At 45.9% G+C, this 20,327-nt stretch overlaps 1 protein-coding gene across 1 annotated transcript in view; it reads left to right on the top strand.

The window, feature by feature from the left end:
- LOC115075688 (trypsin-like) overlaps positions 1–20,327 on the top strand; it is a 36,641-nt gene that overhangs the window by 5,808 nt on the left and 10,506 nt on the right. The window contains exons 2-3 of the mRNA XM_029576319.1: positions 12,344–12,500; positions 16,035–16,288. Of these exons, the coding sequence (XP_029432179.1) occupies positions 12,344–12,500; positions 16,035–16,288 (411 nt within the window). The remainder of the gene's footprint in view (positions 1–12,343; positions 12,501–16,034; positions 16,289–20,327) is intronic.

Here is a 20,327-nt window from a genome sequence, read left to right as displayed (position 1 = left end):
ATTTTAAAGGGTTGGGGTGGGTTTTAGGGTTGTTTTAGTGTGCCGGTTTTTCCACCCTCCCCCTTCCCCTCGATTTACGATTTTTGACGATAAATCGGGGGAATTCCTATTGTATCGTGCCTCTAACGATTTTTGACGATTTAAAATATATCGGACGATATTTTAAATCGTCAAAAAACGATTCACATCCCTATCTGCATGATGGAGTTCTTGCGCCTCCACCTGGCCGGGCCCTTCCGGGACAAGACAACTTTCAGTACGGCCCCAAGGTATCGGTGGAGCTTCCTATGATGACAGGGGGAGGGGGCCTCTCTGAGTTTCATGGGCCTTAATTTTCTTTGGATTATTGATTCCTCTTCCTGGATTCCCAATCTCCTTGGTCTCTAGTGGGCTTGGGAAAAAAAAAAAAAAAAATAATAATAATAAAAGGATGGGAAGGGGTAGAGGGAAAAGTTAGGAATGAGCAGCCTTGGTCAGTGGAGAGGAAGGGGTTCAGATGGTGAGGGGGGGGGAAAGAAGCTCAGGAGACAATGGAGGGAGTCAGGAAGTCAGGGGCAGAAGGCTGTGCACAGGCCTCACAGGCACTGGGTATGGTGGTGTTGCCTGTAGGACAAATTCAAACGAAAAAGTAGGTAGCAGACAAATAATTAACCAAACAACAACTACCAACTCAAAAAGAACCACAAAAAAGGACAAACACAAGTTACAAACACAACTACAAAGGGAATAAACTAAACCCACAAGCAAGAACAATTAACCCTACAAAAACTATACAAAAGAAACAAAACAAACTCAACTACTGTGGAACAAACTAAACCACAAGTAGAAACTAAACCCTAAAGACAACGGGGGAGAGGAGAGGGGAAAGTGAGGCTACTGCCTCGCCCCTGGGTTCTCAGCCCAGGAAAACTCCTCAGCAAAAGGTTAGGAAATGGCTTACATAGAAACATAGAAACATAGAAACATAGATACATAGAAACATAGATACATAGATACATAGAAACATAGAAACATAGATACATAGAAACATAGATACATAGATACATAGAAACATAGATACATAGAAACATAGAAACATAGATACATAGAAACATAGATACATAGATACATAGATACATAGATACATAGATACATAGAAACATAGATACATAGAAACATAGAAACATAGAAATGACGGCAGAAGAAGACCAAATGGCCCATCCAGTCTGCCCAGCAAGCTTCGCACATTTTTTCTCTCATACTTATCTGTTTCTCTTAGCTCTTGGTTCTATTTCCCTTCCACCCCCACCTTTAATGTAGAGAGCGGTGATGGAGCTGCATCTTGGGTGAGGCAGCAGCAAATCCCCCTCCAACTCTTCTGAAAAGGAGAAAAGGGAATTCTCCCCTTCCTAGGGGGCAGAAAAAGCCAGGGAAAGGAAACTTTCTCCTGAAAAGAACCAGAAAAATGCAGCTCTCTGCTCAGAAACAGCTGCCTCCAGACACCAGAGCCAGAAAAAAAGAGGCTATGGGGGAAGACTACATTTCCCAGGTTCTTTGAGCCAAGGCCAAGCCAATGGGAGAAAGGAGAGAGTCCTGATTATACACCTGAGCCCATGGACTATACGTACCGCGGTATATAAGAATCTCTAAATAAATACATACATACATACATACATATGGCACTGGGGATACGTTGGAGTGTAAAGGGAAGCTCAGCTCCTCACAGAAGGAGGAAGCCATGGGAGTGGAGGTTCCTGCAGTAGAAATAGAAGAAGTGGGATTACTCTAGGTTTTTTGATTCTTTTGCCTGGTTTGTGGTTTTGTAAGGACTGTGGCCTGCAGCACAAGTGAGGGGAGAAGGGGAGTGTTGCTTAGCAGGGTGGTTTGTTGGCCGGAAGGCTAAGCTTGTTTGGCTCCTCCAATGAGCTGAGGAGCACTAGAGCTTCTGTAGTTTTCATTTTTAAACTGTGAAAGGTGTAGGATACAAACTTCTTTTCTTGTTCTTACATTGCTGTGGGATGGAGCTCGCATGGACTTACTGTGGGGGACATTAAAGCAACTGGCTGAGCGCATGTGAACACACCAGAGGACACTTGAGCTGGAGTCCTGCAGGGTGAAACTGCCTGAGGAAGTTTGATCAGTGGATGGCTGGGCTGCGGATTCTCCCTGACCAGTGCCTCGGGACAATAGCAAGACGCTACTCGCAGGAAGAAGACCATCTGTAATAGGGAGATAGATTTCTTTGCCTTTGTTTGAGACAGAGTAGTAGGTAATAAATATAGACAATGTGGTCAAGAGGTGGATTGATCAGACCAATGCTGTGAGACCGTGAGAGATTTGTTTACCTCAGATCCTGCCTGTGAACACCAGCATTGCTTGGCAGTCTTGTACTGCTAGCAACTCAAGCATCTCATCCTTAGGTATCCCAAATGCATGATTGCCAGCCATGTTCACAAGCTCTGTTCCCATCTCCAAATAATTAAGAAGGTAAGCTAAGTGTTTACTATCCACACAAACCACTAGGGACATCTAGCACTAATAATCAAATACAGACACACAGAAATATTTATAGGATCCTAAAGATTAGGTTAGTGAAAGCTATACCTATCTATACTATTCTGTATTCTGGTAATCCACGGTGCACCTGGAAAACAAATTTGTCAACAAAGAATCAGTTCTTTAAAAATGCAAGTAATATACAAATACACATATGAACTCATGTAGGAGTGTTTAACTGAAAATAATATTACTTGTCTAATGTGAATCTGATTTTGTGATACAGAATTGTTCATCCCTTTGGTATCTTTAAAGAAGCAAATATTTCATACTGTGTGAAAGTTTGTTTAAGAGATTTTAATTGCCTTAACTATTTTGACTATGTAATATAACACACTGTTGAGAAAACATTGAATTGTCACTACACACCTTACTAGTTTAACCACTGATGACAAATAACCTTTCTTTAATTTGAAATTTACCTTTTGGTAATCTTTTTTTTGTGAAGAATATCTGGTATTATAAAAGAAAGAGATGGAGAAACTTTGGGGAAACTAACTTAACCTATTTGGCTACCTATACATGACACTGTGCAAAAGAAATAGTGCCAATAGCAGGTGCTGTACACAAGCACATCTGTCCGGCTCCTCTATGGGCTCGTGTGTCACAGACTTGTGCAATGAGCTTTGCTTTGCTCGGCTGAGCTGAGATCTTTCTTCACTATGGCCTCTGCCAGGAAAAATGTTTCTTTGCGGGCAACGTGGCTATGGCATATTGTGATGGGGAAGGAACTGCTAGCTGTCTGGATGCTGCTCCTGCTTGTGCTACTTCCTGTTGTAGCCATGGTTTCCTCTTCTGCTACACCTCTACTCTGTCCATGCCTCTGGCGCGTCTCCTGACAAACCAACCGTTCCAGCTTCTGCGTCACTTGTGTGAGACACTTGGACTCCAGGGCCAGGTTCTCTTTCAAGCGGGGATCAAGCTGTGTAGCAAGTTTGTACAGGTTGTTCTCTGTCATAGGTATTAGTCTCTCATATACTTGATACTGCATGCAGTCCACAAACAGCAAAACCTCTGCTTTCATTCTGATGCCCTGCTGGAAGCCCTCTAACTTTTCTATCAGACAATTTACTATTGGGATCACATAACCCAAGGTGATGCTTCTGGAACTCATGACTTCTGAGGTGTCCTTAAAGGGCTTCAGGATATCTGCCAGCTGCCTCATGACTGTCCAATCATGATGCCCTGGGGGCAATTCTCACCTATCCCTATCTCCTGAGATTATGATCGGGTGTCTGCTGCTCCACTAACCTCTGCAGCATCAAATACGTTGAATTCCAGCAGGTGCTAATAACAATGCTTGAAAGGCATTACAATATCCTGGAGAGTTGCCAATCTAACCCCAATATTTAAAAAGGGCTCCAAAGGTGATCCTGGAAACTATAGACCAGTAAGCCTGACTTCAGTGCCAGGAAAAATAGTGGAAACTATTCTCAAGATCAAAATTGTAGAGCATATAGAAAGACATGGTTTAATGGAACACAGTCAGAATGGCTTTACACATCTAGAACGGGTAGATGTGACTCGGTTATTTACACTTTCGAATAATAGAAGGACTAGGGGGCACTCCATGAAGTTAGCAAGTAGCACATTTAAGACTAATCGGAGAAAATTGTTTTTCACTCAACGCACAATAAAGCTCTGGAATTTTTTGCCAGAGGATGTGGTTAGTGCAGTTAGTGTAGCTGGGTTCAAAAAAGGTTTGGATAAGTTCTTGGAGGAGAAGTCCATTAAAGGCTATTAATCAATTATACTTAGGGAATAACCACTGCTATTAATTGCATCAGTAGCGTGGTCATTGTTAAAAAATACCATTCTAGAAGCACAGTCCAGATGTATTCCACACATTAAGAAAGGTGGAAAGAAGGCAAAACGATTACCGGCATGGTTAAAAGGGGAGGTGAAAGAAGCTATTTTAGCCAAAAGATCTTCATTCAAAAATTGGAAGAAGGATCCAACAGAAGAAAATAGGATAAAGCACAAACATTGGCAAGTTAAATGTAAGACATTGATAAGACAGGCTAAGAGAGAATTTGAAAAGAAGTTGGCTGTAGAGGCAAAAACTCACAGTAAAAACTTTTTTAAATATATCCGAAGCAGAAAGCCTGTGAGGGAGTCAGTTGGACCGTTAGATGATCGAGGGGTTAAAGGGGCACTTAGAGAAGATAAGGCCATCGCGGAAAGATTAAATGATTTCTTTGCTTCAGTGTTTACTGAAGAGGATGTTGGGGAGGTACCCGTAATGGAGAAGGTTTTCATGGGTAATGATTCAGATGGACTGAATCAAATCACGGTGAACCTAGAAGATGTGGTAGGCCTGATTGACAAACTGAAGAGTAGTAAATCACCTGGACCGGATGGTATACACCCCAGAGTTCTGAAGGAACTAAAAAATGAAATTTCAGACCTATTAGTAAAAATTTGTAACTTATCATTAAAATCATCCATTGTACCTGAAGACTGGAGGATAGCAAATGTAACCCCAATATTTAAAAAGGGCTCCAGGGGCGATCCGGGAAACTACAGACCGGTTAGCCTGACTTCAGTGCCAGGAAAAATAGTGGAAAGTATTCTAAACATCAAAATCACAGAACATATAGAAAGACATGGTGTAATGGAACAAAGTCAGCATGGCTTTACCAAGGGCAAGTCTTGCCTCACAAATCTGCTTCACTTTTTTGAAGGAGTTAATAAACATGTGGATAAAGGTGAACCGGTAGATGTAGTATACTTGGATTTTCAGAAGGCGTTTGACAAAGTTCCTCATGAGAGGCTTCTAGGAAAAGTAAAAAGTCATGGGATAGGTGGCGATGTCCTTTCGTGGATTGCAAACTGATTAAAAGACAGGAAACAGAGAGTAGGATTAAATGGGCAATTTTCTCAGTGGAAGGGAGTGGACAGTGGAGTGCCTCAGGGATCTGTATTGGGACCCTTACTGTTCAATATATTTATAAATGATCTGGAAAGAATACGACGAGTGAGATAATCAAATTTGCAGATGACACAAAATTGTTCAGAGTAGTTAAATCACAAGCAGATTGTGATAAATTGCAGGAAGACCTTGTGAGACTGGAAAATTGGGCATCCAAATGGCAGATGAAATTTAATGTGGATAAGTGCAAGGTGATGCATATAGGGAAAAATAACCCATGCTATAATTACACAATGTTGGGTTCCATATTAGGTGCTACAACCCAAGAAAGAGATCTAGGTGTCATAGTGGATAACACATTGAAATCGTCGGTGCAGTGTGCTGCGGCAGTCAAAAAAGCATCAGAATGTTGGGAATTATTAGAAAGGGAATGGTGAATAAAACGGAAAATGTCATAATGCCTCTGTATCGCTCCATGGTGAGACCGCATCTTGAATACTGTGTACAATTCTGGTCACCGCATCTCAAAAATGATATAATTGCGATGGAGAAGGTACAGAGAAGGGCTACCAAAATGATAAAGGGAATGGAACAACTCCCTATGAGGAAAGACTAAAGAGGTTAGGACTTTTCAGCTTGGAGAAGAGACGACTGAGGGGGGATATGATAGAGGTGTTTAAAATCATGAGAGGTCTAGAACGGGTAGATGTGACTTGGTTATTTACTCTTTCGGATAGTAGAAAGACTAGGGGGCACTCCATGAAGTTAGCATGGGGCACATTTAAAACTAATCGGAGAAAGTTCTTTTTTACTCAACGCACAATTAAACTCTGGAATTTGTTGCCAGAGAATGTGGTTCGTGCAGTTAGTATAGCTGTGTTTAAAAAAGGATTGGATAAGTTCTTGGAGGAGAAGTCCATTACCTGCTATTAAGTTCACTTAGAGAATAGCCACTGCCATTAGCAATGGTAACATGGAATAGACTTAGTTTTTGGGTACTTGCCAGGTTCTTGTGGCCTGGATTGGCCACTGTTGGAAACAGGATGCTGGGCTTGATGGGCCCTTGGTCTGACCCAGTATGGCAATTTCTTATGTTCTTAAGAGAACCATATTGGTTTACTTTTTTTCTTACTTTAATTTACTGTTTTTTACAGAAAGGTTTGTTGCTTTTATCACAGCTCCTTTCAGTTTGGCCCACTCTTGTTCCACTCCACTCGTCTCCCTTCCCATCCTTCTAGCTCCTCCTTGAGGCACTCTGCCAGTTTGTATTTTTTAATTTGATCTTTTCTTGACGTCTCTCCCACTTGGCTGTTGTATCAAACCACCGGTGCTCAGGTGGGTACCAGTCCAGACATTAGAGACATTATCTCCATTTGTACCAGGTCCAGTGGAGCAGGAGGCAGAACCTACGGACTGGGCTGAAATTATACCATTGTAACCTCAGCTCTCACTCTATATCATGGGGCCTTGATGCCAGTCGACTTGATGTGCGGTTCTGCACCTACAGTTTGTGACTTTGAATGCCAGCCCTGCTGCTGCTGCTCCTCTCTTGGACGCTTTGAGAGGTTCTGCTACTCTTCGAGGCTCTATTAAAGTTCCCTGATAGTACTTGCTGACTCTTGCCAGGGCCTCCCTCGGCTTTGCACCCTTGCTGCACCTCACATAAACCTTTGGGTTCTTCAAGTCTCCAAAACTGCCTTCCCCTATTTTGATGCATTGGGCTTCTGTTGCCATTCTTCTTCCTAACTCAACCTGTTAATGCCACTTTTCTTGCTGTATTGCTCTACACCTATGATTTCTGGTTTCAATTGCCAGTGCTGCTGCTGTTCCAAGAGTCCTGGCTACTTTTGGCTGGTTTTGAGTCTGCTCCTGTTGTCTTTGAGGCTTTTTTCAAATTTGACTATTGGTCTTGCTGTGATGATCCAATGCTTTACACATAATTTACCAAGTTACCGTAAACATTTCCATGCCATTGTTCTGTCCCCAGCAGTGGGTACATGTTTGTATCTGTATATACATTGCAGTTTAACGGTGTCGTGCAGTCCTTCCTTCTGAGGACCCTTAATATTGAAACACTTTTTGTAACCCATGATAAAAGTCTGTGAGCTTTGCCCTTAAGAGAAACTCCCTCCCTCCCTCCTTTACTTTCTCTCACTATCGGAAGAGCTCACATGCCCGAGTCTTCCTAAGTGCCCTATTGGCTCAAGGGACTGCCGGTCATGCTCCCCCTGGATCACATGGGTTTAGTGATATGTGCTCTTGTATTGGTGGATGTTGTATGCAGTTGTATTCATGTGGCTGTGCATTATAAGCACAGCAGGCGTGTTTTGCGAGTTTGGTTATTTGTTGGATGTTTGGTATCATGGGGTGTCTGTGGTGCTGTGGGGAGTGCTTGTTATTGGAGTATATGTAGTTAGCATGTGAGTGATGTTTGAATTAGGTTGTGGTTTTTAAATTCATTTATTTTTGTTGTTTTGGTTTGATACGCTGGCAGCGTGTGATGATGTCATGACGTTGCGTCCCGTGTTGGGGACGTTGAGGCGTGCGGCTCACGCGTTAGGGTGGTGGCCCTTTGCAGATTGCTTTAAAAAGCGTAGGGAGAGATGCCACTAATTACAGCGAGCTTGAGGCGCAGTTGGACGTTTTTGAATCAGTTTGAGCTGGATGGACTTGGAAACGATTGTTGTCCGTGAGGAATATTATCTGGAAAGTTATTGAAATGGTAAGTGACAGGTTTCATGTAGGAACCAGGTATAGTTTTCTGTTTTCAGATATAATGAGGCATGGTGTTTAGTATGTGTGTTTGGTGTAGACCTGAATTGTACCAATCGTGAAGATATTTCCTGTGTCATGAGGAATATGGTTTTTAGAAGAAATGGGAGAAAGCTGATGGCAGATTTGAAGTTGATGGACAGCCTGGGAAAAAGTTAAATAACAGACGGCTTGTGGTAAAAGTTCATTATACATTTATGGTGGTAAATGTGTCCTTGGTATTAGTTTTAGTTGTATCTACAATTCAGGTTTGTTTTCTCAGTGGTTGCAGTCCCCCCTGAGGAAGCAGACAGATGTGAAACAGGGGCCGCTGGTTGGGGGCAGACCACAGTGAACAGTTGCTAATAATAATGTGAAGGACGGTCGCCCTGAAGGGAAGAGATCAATACAAGGAAGTCAGCCTGGATGAAGATAAATCGAGGATATGCAACAGTGGTGCACATTATTATAAAATCATGTTTTAGTGAAGTAAAAAGCAAAAATGGGCGAAAGCTGGGTATAGATTGTAAGTGGTTGTATCCACAGTGAATTTATGTATATAACATTGCATCATATGAAAAAATATTGTTGTATAGACCTTTTTGGCTACATGGCTGACTATTGCCTTGTATTTGATGGAATGTTTTTAGAGTGTGAATGAGACCCAACTTCCTTGCCTTGGCTAACGGGTCCTCACACATTGTGTGAGCTAGCTGCCATCCTCGTTCCGGTACTTGTTCCAGTGTTCCTGAGTTCCTCTCTACGTTCTGCATCCCAGGTTGTACCCTCTCAGACTGATTCTCAGTACTGACCTCAGTTTTGCCTTTGACCACGCTCGGACTGATACTTGGAACTGACCATTCTCGGATGGACACCCTAGCTTTGACCCTTGCGCTCCATTCGGACACTCTCTCTTTGCTCCTCTTGTGACCACCAGATCCGCCTGCCTTGATGCTGTCGGTGGCCTCCATGGAGCTAGACCACTAGGCGCTGCCTATCCTGCCCGGAGAACCATCAGCTCCTGCTTCGTACCCGTGGTCCCCGGTACAATCTGTTCCGGTCTAGCTCGCCTGTTCACTGCCACCCGAGCACCGCTGCAATTTGTGGGCACTCCTCTCCGCCATCTCTCCGGGAGACCCTCAGAGGCCCACCTAAGTCCAGGCGGCCCTGGAATCCAAGGGCTCAACCCACGGAGCTCCTGGGTCGTTATTGGTGAAGCTCCAGCTTGCCTCTATCTCCTTGTGTGCTCCGCCTCCTGGCGGCAGGTGCCCTCAGAGGGCTGTAACAATCCTGCGCCATGCCAAGGGTCCACCTCCAGTGCAACAAGTATTATACATGTTTTTATATTTGTACAATGTTAGCATGTGTGTTAAGCGATATTATAAAGCCAAAATAAATGAAATAAAATGAAACTATATTGCTTTATTCACCATTCTTACATAAAGATTTATTTATTTAGTTTAGATTTTTAGATTTCGTATTTAAGTCACTTCAAAGTGAACATCAAAGTGGATCACATTCAGGTACTGCAGGTATTTCCCTATCCCCACAGGGTTTACAATCTAATTTTGTACCTGAGGCAACGGAGGGTAAAGTGACTTGCCCAAGGTCACAAGGAGTGACAATAGGACTTGTTGCCTTTGTTATAGCTCCTTTTTAATTCAGCCTAATGTTGTTTCACTTCTTTCATCTCTTTCTAGCCATTTAGCTCCTCCTTAAGTTACTTCTTTTTTTTTCTTCAAAGTCTGCATACCTGAACTCCATGACTTTGATCTTTCTGTGACTTCTATCCATCTTAGCTGCTATATTAAACAATTCCGCCTGACGATCATTGATGCTCAGATGGGCATCTGTCCGGGCATTATAGACACTATCTCCATTTGTGAGCTCAATGTTTCCTATCACTCCTCCCCTTATCAGCATCCACAGTCTCACTACTGCTTACAGAATCTTATCAACCTATACTACATATGGACAGAGCTAGTACAGCTGAGGAGGGCAGTCACACCCAGACCCCGTGTGCCCAGGCAGCCGCGCAGGCTCTCACAACAGTAGCAACGTCAGTCAGCATCCACAATCCCCTCCTTATCAGCATCCACAGTCTCACTACTGCTTACAGAATCTTATCAACCTATACTACATATGGACAGAGCTAGTACAGCTGAGGAGGGCAGTCACACCCAGACCCCGTGTGCCCAGGCAGCCGCGCAGGCTCTCACAACAGTAGCAACGTCAGTCAGCATCCACAATCCCCCCTTATCAGCATCCACAGTCTCACTACTGCTTACAGAATCTTATCAACCTATACTACATATGGACAGAGCTAGTACAGCTGAGGAGGGCAGTCACACCCAGACCCCGTGTGCCCAGGCAGCCGCGCAGGCTCTCACAACAGTAGCAACGTCAATCAGCATCCACAATCCCCCCTTATCAGCATCCACAGTCTCACTACTGCTTACAGAATCTTATCAACCTATACTACATATGGACAGAGCTAGTACAGCTGAGGAGGGCAGTCACACCCAGACCCCGTGTGCCCAGGCAGCCGTGCAGGCTCTCACAACAGTAGCAACGTCAATCAGCATCCACAATCCCCTCCTTATCAGCATCCACAGTCTCACTACTGCTTACAGAATCTTATCAACCTATACTACATATGGACAGAGCTAGTACAGCTGAGGAGAGCAGTCACATCCAGACCTCGTGTGCCCAGGCAGCAGTGCAGGCTCTCACAACAGAAGCAACGTCAATCAGCATCCACAATCTCACTACTGCTTACAGAATCTTATCAACCTATACTACATATGGACAGAGCTAGTACAGCTGAGGAGGGCAGTCACACCCAGACCCCGTGTGCCCAGGCAGCCGCGCAGGCTCTCACAACAGTAGCAACGTCAATCAGCATCCACAATCCCCTCCTTATCAGCATCCACAATCTCACTACTGCTTACAGAATCTTATCAACCTATACTACATATGGACAGAGCTAGTACAGCTGAGGAGGGCAGTCACACCCAGACCCCGTGTGCCCAGGCAGCCGCGCAGGCTCTCACAACAGTAGCAACGTCAATCAGCATCCACAATCCCCTCCTTATCAGCATCCACAATCTCACTACTGCTTACAGAATCTTATCAACCTATACTACATATGGCCAGAGCTAGTACAGCTGAGGAGGGCAGTCACACCCAGACCCCGTGTGCCCAGGCAGCCGCGCAGGCTCTCACAACAGTAGCAACGTCAATCAGCATCCACAATCCCCTCCTTATCAGCATCCACAGTCTCACTACTGCTTACAGAATCTTATCATCCTATACTACATATGGACAGAGCTAGTACAGCTGAGGAGGGCAGTCACACCCAGACCCCGTGTGCCCAGGCAGCCGCGCAGGCTCTCACAACAGTAGCGACGTCAATCAGCATCCACAGTCCCCTCCTTATCAGCATCCACAATCTCACTACTGCTTACAGAATCTGAAGCTGGGTTACTCCAATCCACATCCAGCAGATTACAATCTCACATTTCTTCCATTGTTCCCATCTTTTGGATATATTCAGTCTAATCTCTGTCCAGTTTTCTGTCTGATTCGCAGGCTTGTAGAACAAATGAGTGTAAAAAGTATCACCTTCCTTTTTTTTTTTTAAAGATATCCTGCAGTGCTTCCTCTTTTCTCTAAACCCTTCTGCATTTCAGTTACTAAGATACTGTGATTGACCTCCTTTCAGAACCAGACCCCTGCATCAATGACTTTATGATCAGGATAATTAAAGGAAAATAAAAGCAATCCAGGAATTCTACACTTTTGAAGTTAAAAGTTTTGGTTTCTACTGTTACACAACTGCTAAGAAAATGTATACGTTTGTAAACCGTTGTGATGGCTCAACCGAATGACGGTATATAAAACTCAACAAATAAAATGATTCGATGCTTCAGAACCGGATAAAAATAACCTCCCAGCTTCTGATCACCCATTAAATCACTGTCGCTGGAATGCCTTTTGCATTTTCTGGTAATGTCGTCATCTTTTGCTCATTCTAGTCTGACTCGAGGAAGGGAATATTACTTCCCAAAATCTAGTTAGGAAATGTCCAATAAAATGCTCCCACCTTATGGCTTATTTTTTGTTTGCTTTATTTGTTAACCTTTACTATTGAACATAAAGTCGGGTTCTTCTTTCGTGTTCCAGCTGCTGCCCGAGAAGACCACAGGATCATCGGAGGCTATGAACCTGTTGCCCACTCCCAGCCCTGGCTGGCCTCGCTGTACTACTTCGATGAGCACGTCTGTGGAGGGACACTGATCACCACAAACTGGGTGCTTACTGCTGCACACTGTAAGCTGAGGTATGGCTGCAGGGCACTGAGGGACCTCTGATCTTTCAAACAACTTATGCAGCTGTGCGTAACTCACTTTTGTGTGAGGGCCCGAAATGCAGGGATGAGCTGTGTCTTGCGGTCACAAACCCCAAGGTGCTGGGGTCCATTTGGCGGTGATTGGTGGGGGAGGATATTTCTCCAAGGCCACAGCACACAGGGAGAAACAGATCCCTTTCATCATCATCATCATCATCATTTAATGAAATGTATTGTTGTACATTTGGCTGATTGATTTAGATGTCCAAATTGTTGTAGTTGGCCGAGCATGATCTTGTGAAACCTATAAATATTAAAATAAATTAATAAAGTAAATGAATAAATAGATTTTCATCATTATTACATGCTCTTCCAAAGAGTGAGCTTAAAGCGAGTTACAAAACAACGAGGCCATGGAGGCCAATTTAACTTGCATACAACACGGATTACAAAAGTGCAGGGGGAGCAGAAGGCAAAAAAACGTTAGTTAAAAAAACAAACAAGCCCGGCAAATTGAAATGGGAAGCCAGAGAACTACCACCATGGGCCAAAAGCCTCAAGAAACCGCTGGATTTTCAGTTTTTTCCTGGTGTCGGCCTGATATCCATGGCAAGGAGCTCCAGAGGGAACATCTCACAGAGGAATCACAACCGGGATGTCTTGGCTTTAGGTCACCTTTCCTCAAAGGGAAACTGTACACACTTGTAGGCTGTTCCAAAAACGTTTTCTGCAAAATGACTTCAAGTCAATCAGCATCGTATCTTCAGTCGATCTTCACAGTCAAAAAATGTCTCTCAGTCCTGTACATGGTAGTTCGTAGCTGTCAGGCCAGAAGAAGGAGGAGCCAGCTCTCCTAGTAATGGAAGGTGGGCTCTTAAGGAACTGGGATCTCCTGGCTCTTTTCCAATGTGAAACTGCACCTCTTGGGTAGAAGGTTCCTAACGTGCAAACAGAGAAAGTCCTTGCTCCTTCTTCTCACAGGCCGGAATGGTGGCAAAAATCCTCCCAACAAAACAGGAACAAAATCTTCTAAAAAATGCAACTCATTTCTCTGATGCTCTCACTCCTTGTAGTCAGGCAGGGAACCCAGAGAAACTCCTCCAGGCAGGGAAGGATCCAAGCAAAAGGCAGGAAAGGATCCTCCAAGCAGGGAAGGATCCATGCAAAAGGCAGGACTGAGATCCAGACAAAAATAAAGTCTCTTCACCAAAAAATAGACTCTACAGAAATCTTCTCCAACTCCTGAGACAACCCCAGAGAGACAGATTGAGTTCTGGTCCTAGAGTCTGCCTTGCTCTCTCTAGTTTCAGGCTGAGGGTGGGATGGGAGTCTTCTGTTAAGGGCAGTAACTGCCGCTTCATGCAGGTTACCCCCATGCACCATTTCTGGCCTCTAGAGATCCACAATGTTTATCTGATGCCCTTTGAATTAATTAGCTGTTTTCATCCTCAGCACCTTTTTTGTAACAGCATTGCATTTCATAAGAACATAAGAAATTGCCAGGCTGGGTCAGACCAAGGGTCCATCAAGCCCAGCATCCTGTTTCCAACAGAGGCCGAACCAGGCCACAAGAACCTGGCAAGTACCCAAACACCAAGAAGATCCCATGCTACTGATGCAATTAATAGCAGTGGCTATTCCCTAAGTAAACTTGATTAATAGCCATTAATGGACTTCTCCTCCAAGAACTTATCCAAACCTTTTTTGAACCCAGCTACACTAACTGCACTAACCACATCCTCTGGCAACAAATTCCAGAGCTTTATTGTGCGTTGAGTGAAAAAGAATTTTCTCCGATTAGTCTTAAATGTGTTACTTGCTAACTTCATGGAATGCCCCCTAGTCCTTCTATTATTCGAAAATGTAAATAACCGATTCACATCTACTCGTTCAAGACCTCTCATGATCTTAAAGACCTCTATCATATCCCCCCTCAGCCGTCTCTTCTCCAAGCTGAACAGCCCTAACCTCTTCAGCCTTTCCTCATAGGGGAGCTGTTCCATCCCCTTTAAAGCCAAATAAATGAAACCTCAAAACTAGCTGGTGTTTCCTACATACAAGGGAATTACACAGCAGAAAAATTAAAATTGGCCAACAAAATCCAGTTATTAACCTGTAAATTCTCAAAAAAAAAAAAAAATCAATAAAATCTAAGTGAGAAAACCCCTCCAAAACAATGTAAACTCTGTGTGGAGACGAGTCCTGGTGACAGACTTTGAACTAGGACATAGGATAGTTTACAATGAAAAGTTATTCGTTTTCTCTATCGGATAATAATAAGTTTCTAACCTTTGGTATTTCTGGTTTGATTTTCTGGCTCAGTCTCTCTCTCTCTCTCAATGGTTTCATCTTTGCTCTCTCTCTCTCTCTCCTCTCTCCTCTCCTCATCTTTGCTCTCTCTCTCTCTCTCTCTCCTCTCCTGGATAATTTAATACTCTCTCTTCCCTCCTGGCTCGTCTCCCTGTCTGCCTTTCATCATTCCTCCTCTTTCTTCCATGCCACTTCCCCTTCCTCCAACCTTATTTTCCTGGATTTCTCCCCTCTCAAGAAATCCAGGGTCCCCTCTCTCTCACGCACTCGTCCTCTCTTCACCCAATAGCCAGTCCCCCTTTTGCTCTCCTCATCCCTTCCCTCCTTGGGTCCTCTCTCCCTGCCACTTCTCTCCTGCACCTCCACCCAAGTTTCAATCTTCATTCTGTTCAATCTGCAGCAAGCTCTCCCCACTTCCCCCTTACTAATCCATCCCTGGAAGGGTCCCAGACACCTTGAAGCTCTCCTCTTATCCTTCAAGACTCTCCCCACATTCTTGCCACTTGCACCCGTAGCTCTCTCTTCGCCTTCTCCTCCTTTCCCCAGAAAGCTCTTACCCTATCCCCTCCATCCTCTCTGCCTGACCAGTCCCCAGAAACTCTGCCTCTTGCTTTGTCTTCCACCTGGGGGGGGGGGGGGGGGGGTTGGTTGCACTCCCCTGCCCTTTCCATTCTGTCACCTCTCTCTCTCCTCCCCTTCTTTCCCATTCCCCCACTCACATCCTCTCTTCCTTCTCACCTGCTCGGCCTTTCTGCTTCCACCGCATACGTTCCTAGTCTTCAGCTGGCGGAGGATGAGAAGTCCTGCCAGTCTTTTTCCCATCACTGCATATAAAAAAAGGGATGAAGGGAGATGGAAAATATAGCAATTTGGTGACCCCTGTCATAGTTTCAACTTCTGAGGTGCCGGGCCAGTTTCATTTTATGAGCTGCTCATGCCACAAGACCGATACTATGACAAGCACCACCTGTTCCTGGGAAAGGAGGAGGGACATACAAGATGGCCGCCTCCTCCTGCTGCTGCTGCTGGGGTGAGAGTTACAGAGAGTTAATCAGGTTTCTGGCTGCTGCTGCTGTCTTGGAGATGCCACCTGTGCATTTGCAGGGCTTTCACAGTGGGACGTGCAGACCCTGTAGATGCCTTCACCACAGCTGCAAATTTCAAAGCTTGATTGAGCATTCTTAGTATATTTTTATTTTTTCTTTCATTTTTCAGCCACCTTCAGATCCGCCTGGGAGAACACAATATCCATCATCCTGAAGGGACGGAGCAATTCCTGTATGCGGCTGAAATGTTCCCTCACCAAGATTTCAATCCTGCCACTTATGTGAATGACATCATGCTGCTGAAACTGAACGCTCCTGCTGTCTTGAATGACTACGTGAAGCCTCTCCTACTGCCCACCCTCTATCCCCCTGTGAACAAGCACTGCCTTGTGTGTGGTTGGGGCACTACCACCAGTCCTGAAGGTGAGTGACTGCTCCCGATGTCCCGTTTCCCTGCAGAAAATGGAACGAATCCCCTCTTGAGCTCTGGAAATGAAAATCAAATGTATTTATTTTATTTTAAAATGTATGTCCCACGCTTTCCACAATACTAGGTGGGTTTCAAAAGCCAGTGATAGGACAGGTTTTCCAGGTAAGTTAGCCGGATAACTTGTTCTGTATATTGAACGGGATAAATGTCCTGCTCGATATATTTGCCCATTATATGGCAAATGTAGTTAGATAACTAAAAAAAAGCCTAACCAGCTATGTTTGACTGTGACTGGTTGCGTTTTTTTAGTTATCTGGTCTTGCGTGGCTGGATATCTTCAAAAGATATCTGATTAAGTAACACTACAAAAACCCCCTGAAAAATAGAAATAGAGGGCCTATGGTGGATTTCTCTCCCTTCCCCTATAAAATTCCCTTTATGGCTCTGTTGGGCTCTTGTTCCCCCACTCTCTCTCTAATGTTCATGGGTCCATTCACTCTCTTCCCTGGTTCTGTAAATATTATATTCTGTGCTGTCGCTGGCCTTTTCCCCCCTTCCATGCAGTGTTAAGGTGTCCGCTCCCAGGAGGTGAGGCAGCCACCGGTGGACCTGGGATCATTTTTATAAAGAGGGGATTGGGGGGAGGGTTCCCAGCCCAATAGGGAACTTTGTGTGGGAAGGGAAAGGGACCATGGACCCTGTACTTCTCTATTTTTTATTTTGCAGAGCTGCTTAATTAGGTATTGTTTAATGGCAAGGTGGGGGGGGGGGGGGAGAGAGGAATTGGATTCAGATGACAATAAACACTGTTATGAATCGCGCTGCCCGCGGGTCTCCCCGCGAGCAGGCACTCACCCCATGCTGCTTTTCTTCACCCGACGCAGCAGGACGCCACTGTCGGGCCTCCCACGTGGCCGGAGCTGCGGACTGTGTCTTGCCCACGCGGCCCGGGAGGAAGTCCGCTGGAGCCATGGACTTCCTGCCGTCCCCTGTGCTGCCGACGTCATCTGATCTTTGCGGCACTGAGGCCACAAGCCCCAGGCTCGAGTGGTGGCTGGAGCCGCCCCTGGAGCCGCTGCCGTCATTGGGCCTGCTCCTCAGGCCAGCCCTGCGCTTCTGACGCTGTACAGGCCGCTGTCCACGGTCCTGCACAGCCTTGCTTCCTTACGCGCCGGCGCGCGCCTCTCTGCTAGATTTAAAGGGCCAGGCACAGGAAGTGTGCTGGCCCCATCTAGGGAGTGGACTTCCTGCCCAGCCCTATAAAACGGCTGCTCCATCATTCAGTATTCGCCTTGCATCGGAGTTGCTTCACTCTGGAGGCTCCTGCCTGCCAGAGCTCCAAAAGATCTTCTTTGTCTTCTCCATGGAGTTCTTGTTGCTTCGTCTCGTCATGCCAAGTCATGTTCGTGCCTGAGGTCCCCGTCCAGGTGTCCTGGTGTCTCGTCTTGGTCTTCTGTTTCCTGATGTTCCAGGTTCCTCGACTTCCTGCTCCTGTGTCTTCATCTTCAGCGCTCTTCAGCCTTTTGGTACCTGTTAGGCCGGGGGACCCTCGGATGATGTGTGGACTAGCCTACAGGTGGACTGGTGTCCTGTGCTCCTGAGCTGTCATGTCTTGCCAGCCGTTGGTGGAGCTTCGGACGACATCGGCTCCGTTGTTGCTTCGACTGGATCCTTCCCTGCGCTTGTCCCACTCCCTGCATTGTCCGTGACCAGCCTCCTCGGGCTGTGTAGGGCACGCAGTGGGACAGGGTGGTCCGCGACTCAGTCCCGCGGGTGGGCTGAGTAGGGCGCCCTGAGAGACAGTGCCAATGTCCATCTGCCTAGCTTCTCGTCTCGTCTGGACTTTGTCAGTTCCTCGTCCCGTCCTGGATACCGTTGCATCACTCTTGGTATCATGTCTTGTTCCTGATGCCATCGCATCGACCACTGGTCCGTGATGTCTTCGCATCAGCTATGGTGTCATGTCTTTGTCCGCGATGCCGTTGCATCGATCCTGCTGTCATGTCTTTGTATCAAGGCCCGTCTGCCCTCGACCTCAGGCCAGGCCTGCTGTTCCATGCAGCAGGTCCGAAAGGACTCGGAATGGTCGGAGGACCATTCACATTCCAACATCATCTGTTGTTGGCCATGGGAGCTTGCCGGCCTGGCAGAGGGTCAGACTGTTAGCCATGGTGGAACACACAGTCAACCCTCGGTCCGGTCCTGGATCCGCCTGGGGTCGGGCTGAGGCCCAAGGGCACACTAAAACACCCCTCCGCAACAAACACAGGCCCCAACTTTTATAGTTTGGGGTACTGATACACAGTGTTGGGTTAGTGGCATAATGTGGACTCTTGATCGAAGTGGCGATGACTCCTCCCACGGGGAGGGGCCCCATGGGAAACCACAATGATTGGCTAGACTCTAGTAAGCAGACACTGAGGAAAGAAAGCTTTTTGTACTGCTGTAGTTAAGTTGAATCTTGCCCAAGGGATGAACAGTACTGTAGTCCAGCGATATCTCCGTAAGCTCAGACAGTCTCTGTAGTAGATGGTCTCACCCAGATGTAGCAAAGGTTGGTAGTGTTCTGCAGCGCGTGATAAGCCGAACCTGAAGGGTGGAATATGGAGAGCTGGAGCGTAGTGATACTCACAGAGTGGCAGTGCTGGTAAGTTCCATAGGATAGAATGAAGAGAAGGACCTGAGGTCCGAGGTGCAGGATACCCTAGGAGCGATGAGGGATCCTGAAAGAGAAGTAGACAAGACCCCCGAGGAGCGGGTGTCCTGAAGTTAGGTAGTTGAACCCCGAAGGGCAGATAGAAGCGAGAGGCCCCTGAGGAACGGGTACCCAGAGCTTCCGTAGGAGCGAAATACCCCGGAGGGTAGAGGAGAATCCAAGTGAGCAGCTTAGAAGTGGTCAGAGTAGCAAAACCTAAGTCCTTGCTAACTCGCTGTAGTGGAGCAGAGGTTTAAATACCCAGAGGTACTGATGTCATGCGGTGGGGATGCCCCTGATGTTCCCACCATGACGTATTCAAAAGTGTAGGCAGCGTGCGCATGTGCGTCCTAGGAGACCTCAGGAAGAAGCATGGCGGATGGGGATGCCCATGCTGTGTCAGAGACGCTGAGGGTTTCGGCAATCAGCACCAGAGGCAGCCATCCTTCCAAGGGAGGAGGAAAAGGGTAGAAGAGAGGTGAGGCAGAGTGGTCACAGCCATCTGCGACCAACGGATGCAACAATACCCCCCTTCAAAGGGCCCCCTCCAGGTCCTCTTCCTGGTGGTCTGGGTTTTCGAGGGTATGTGAGATGAAATTGACATACCAAGAGTTTTCTTCTGGTCCATAACCCTCCCAGGAGATGAGGTATTCCCACGTCTTGCCTCTCTTATGGACATCCAAGATGTCATCCACAGCATATTCAATGTTGTCCTAAGTGTCCAGATTTGTGGGTTCTGGGGTCTTCTTATAGAGAACTCAGAGCAGCAAGGGTTTTAACAGAAAGACATGGAAGGTGTTGTGTATTCTCATTGATGGAGGTAGTTTCAAACTGTATGTCAGATTTCCCAAGCGCCGAAGGATTGCAAAGGGTCCTACATAGCGAGGCGCAAAACGTGATGAAGGTAGTTTAAGACTGAGGAACTTGGTACTCAGCCAGACTTTGTCTCCAGGCTGAAACTGAGGTGCCTCTCAATGGTGAGCATCGTAGATCCTTTTTGCTTTCTGTCCTGCTTTGAGGAGTAGATCCTTCGTTTGCTTCCAAAGCTGAGATAACTCTGTTGCACTAGCCTGTGCAGCAGGAGAAGCCACTGATAAGAGAATTGGAAGAGGAGGAAGCGGTTGTCGTACATAGATGAGTTTGAAGGGAGAAGACCCCATAGATGTAGCAGGATGCGAGTTGATAGCAAATTCTGCCCAAGGCAGCAGTTCTGCTCAGTCACTCCGCCTTGAATTAACGTAGGACCTTAGAAACTGTTTAAGCGTTCTGTTCATTCTTTCAGCCTGTCCATTAGATTGAGGGTGGTAAGCGGAGGTCAAGTCCAAGGAGATGTCAAA

Source organism: Rhinatrema bivittatum, chromosome 14, assembly GCF_901001135.1.
Source record: "Rhinatrema bivittatum chromosome 14, aRhiBiv1.1, whole genome shotgun sequence".
In the NCBI taxonomy this organism is placed as follows: domain Eukaryota; kingdom Metazoa; phylum Chordata; class Amphibia; order Gymnophiona; family Rhinatrematidae; genus Rhinatrema; species Rhinatrema bivittatum.
The sequence above is the reverse complement of the archived record's forward strand: the minus strand, read 5'-3'. Positions and strand labels throughout refer to the sequence as shown.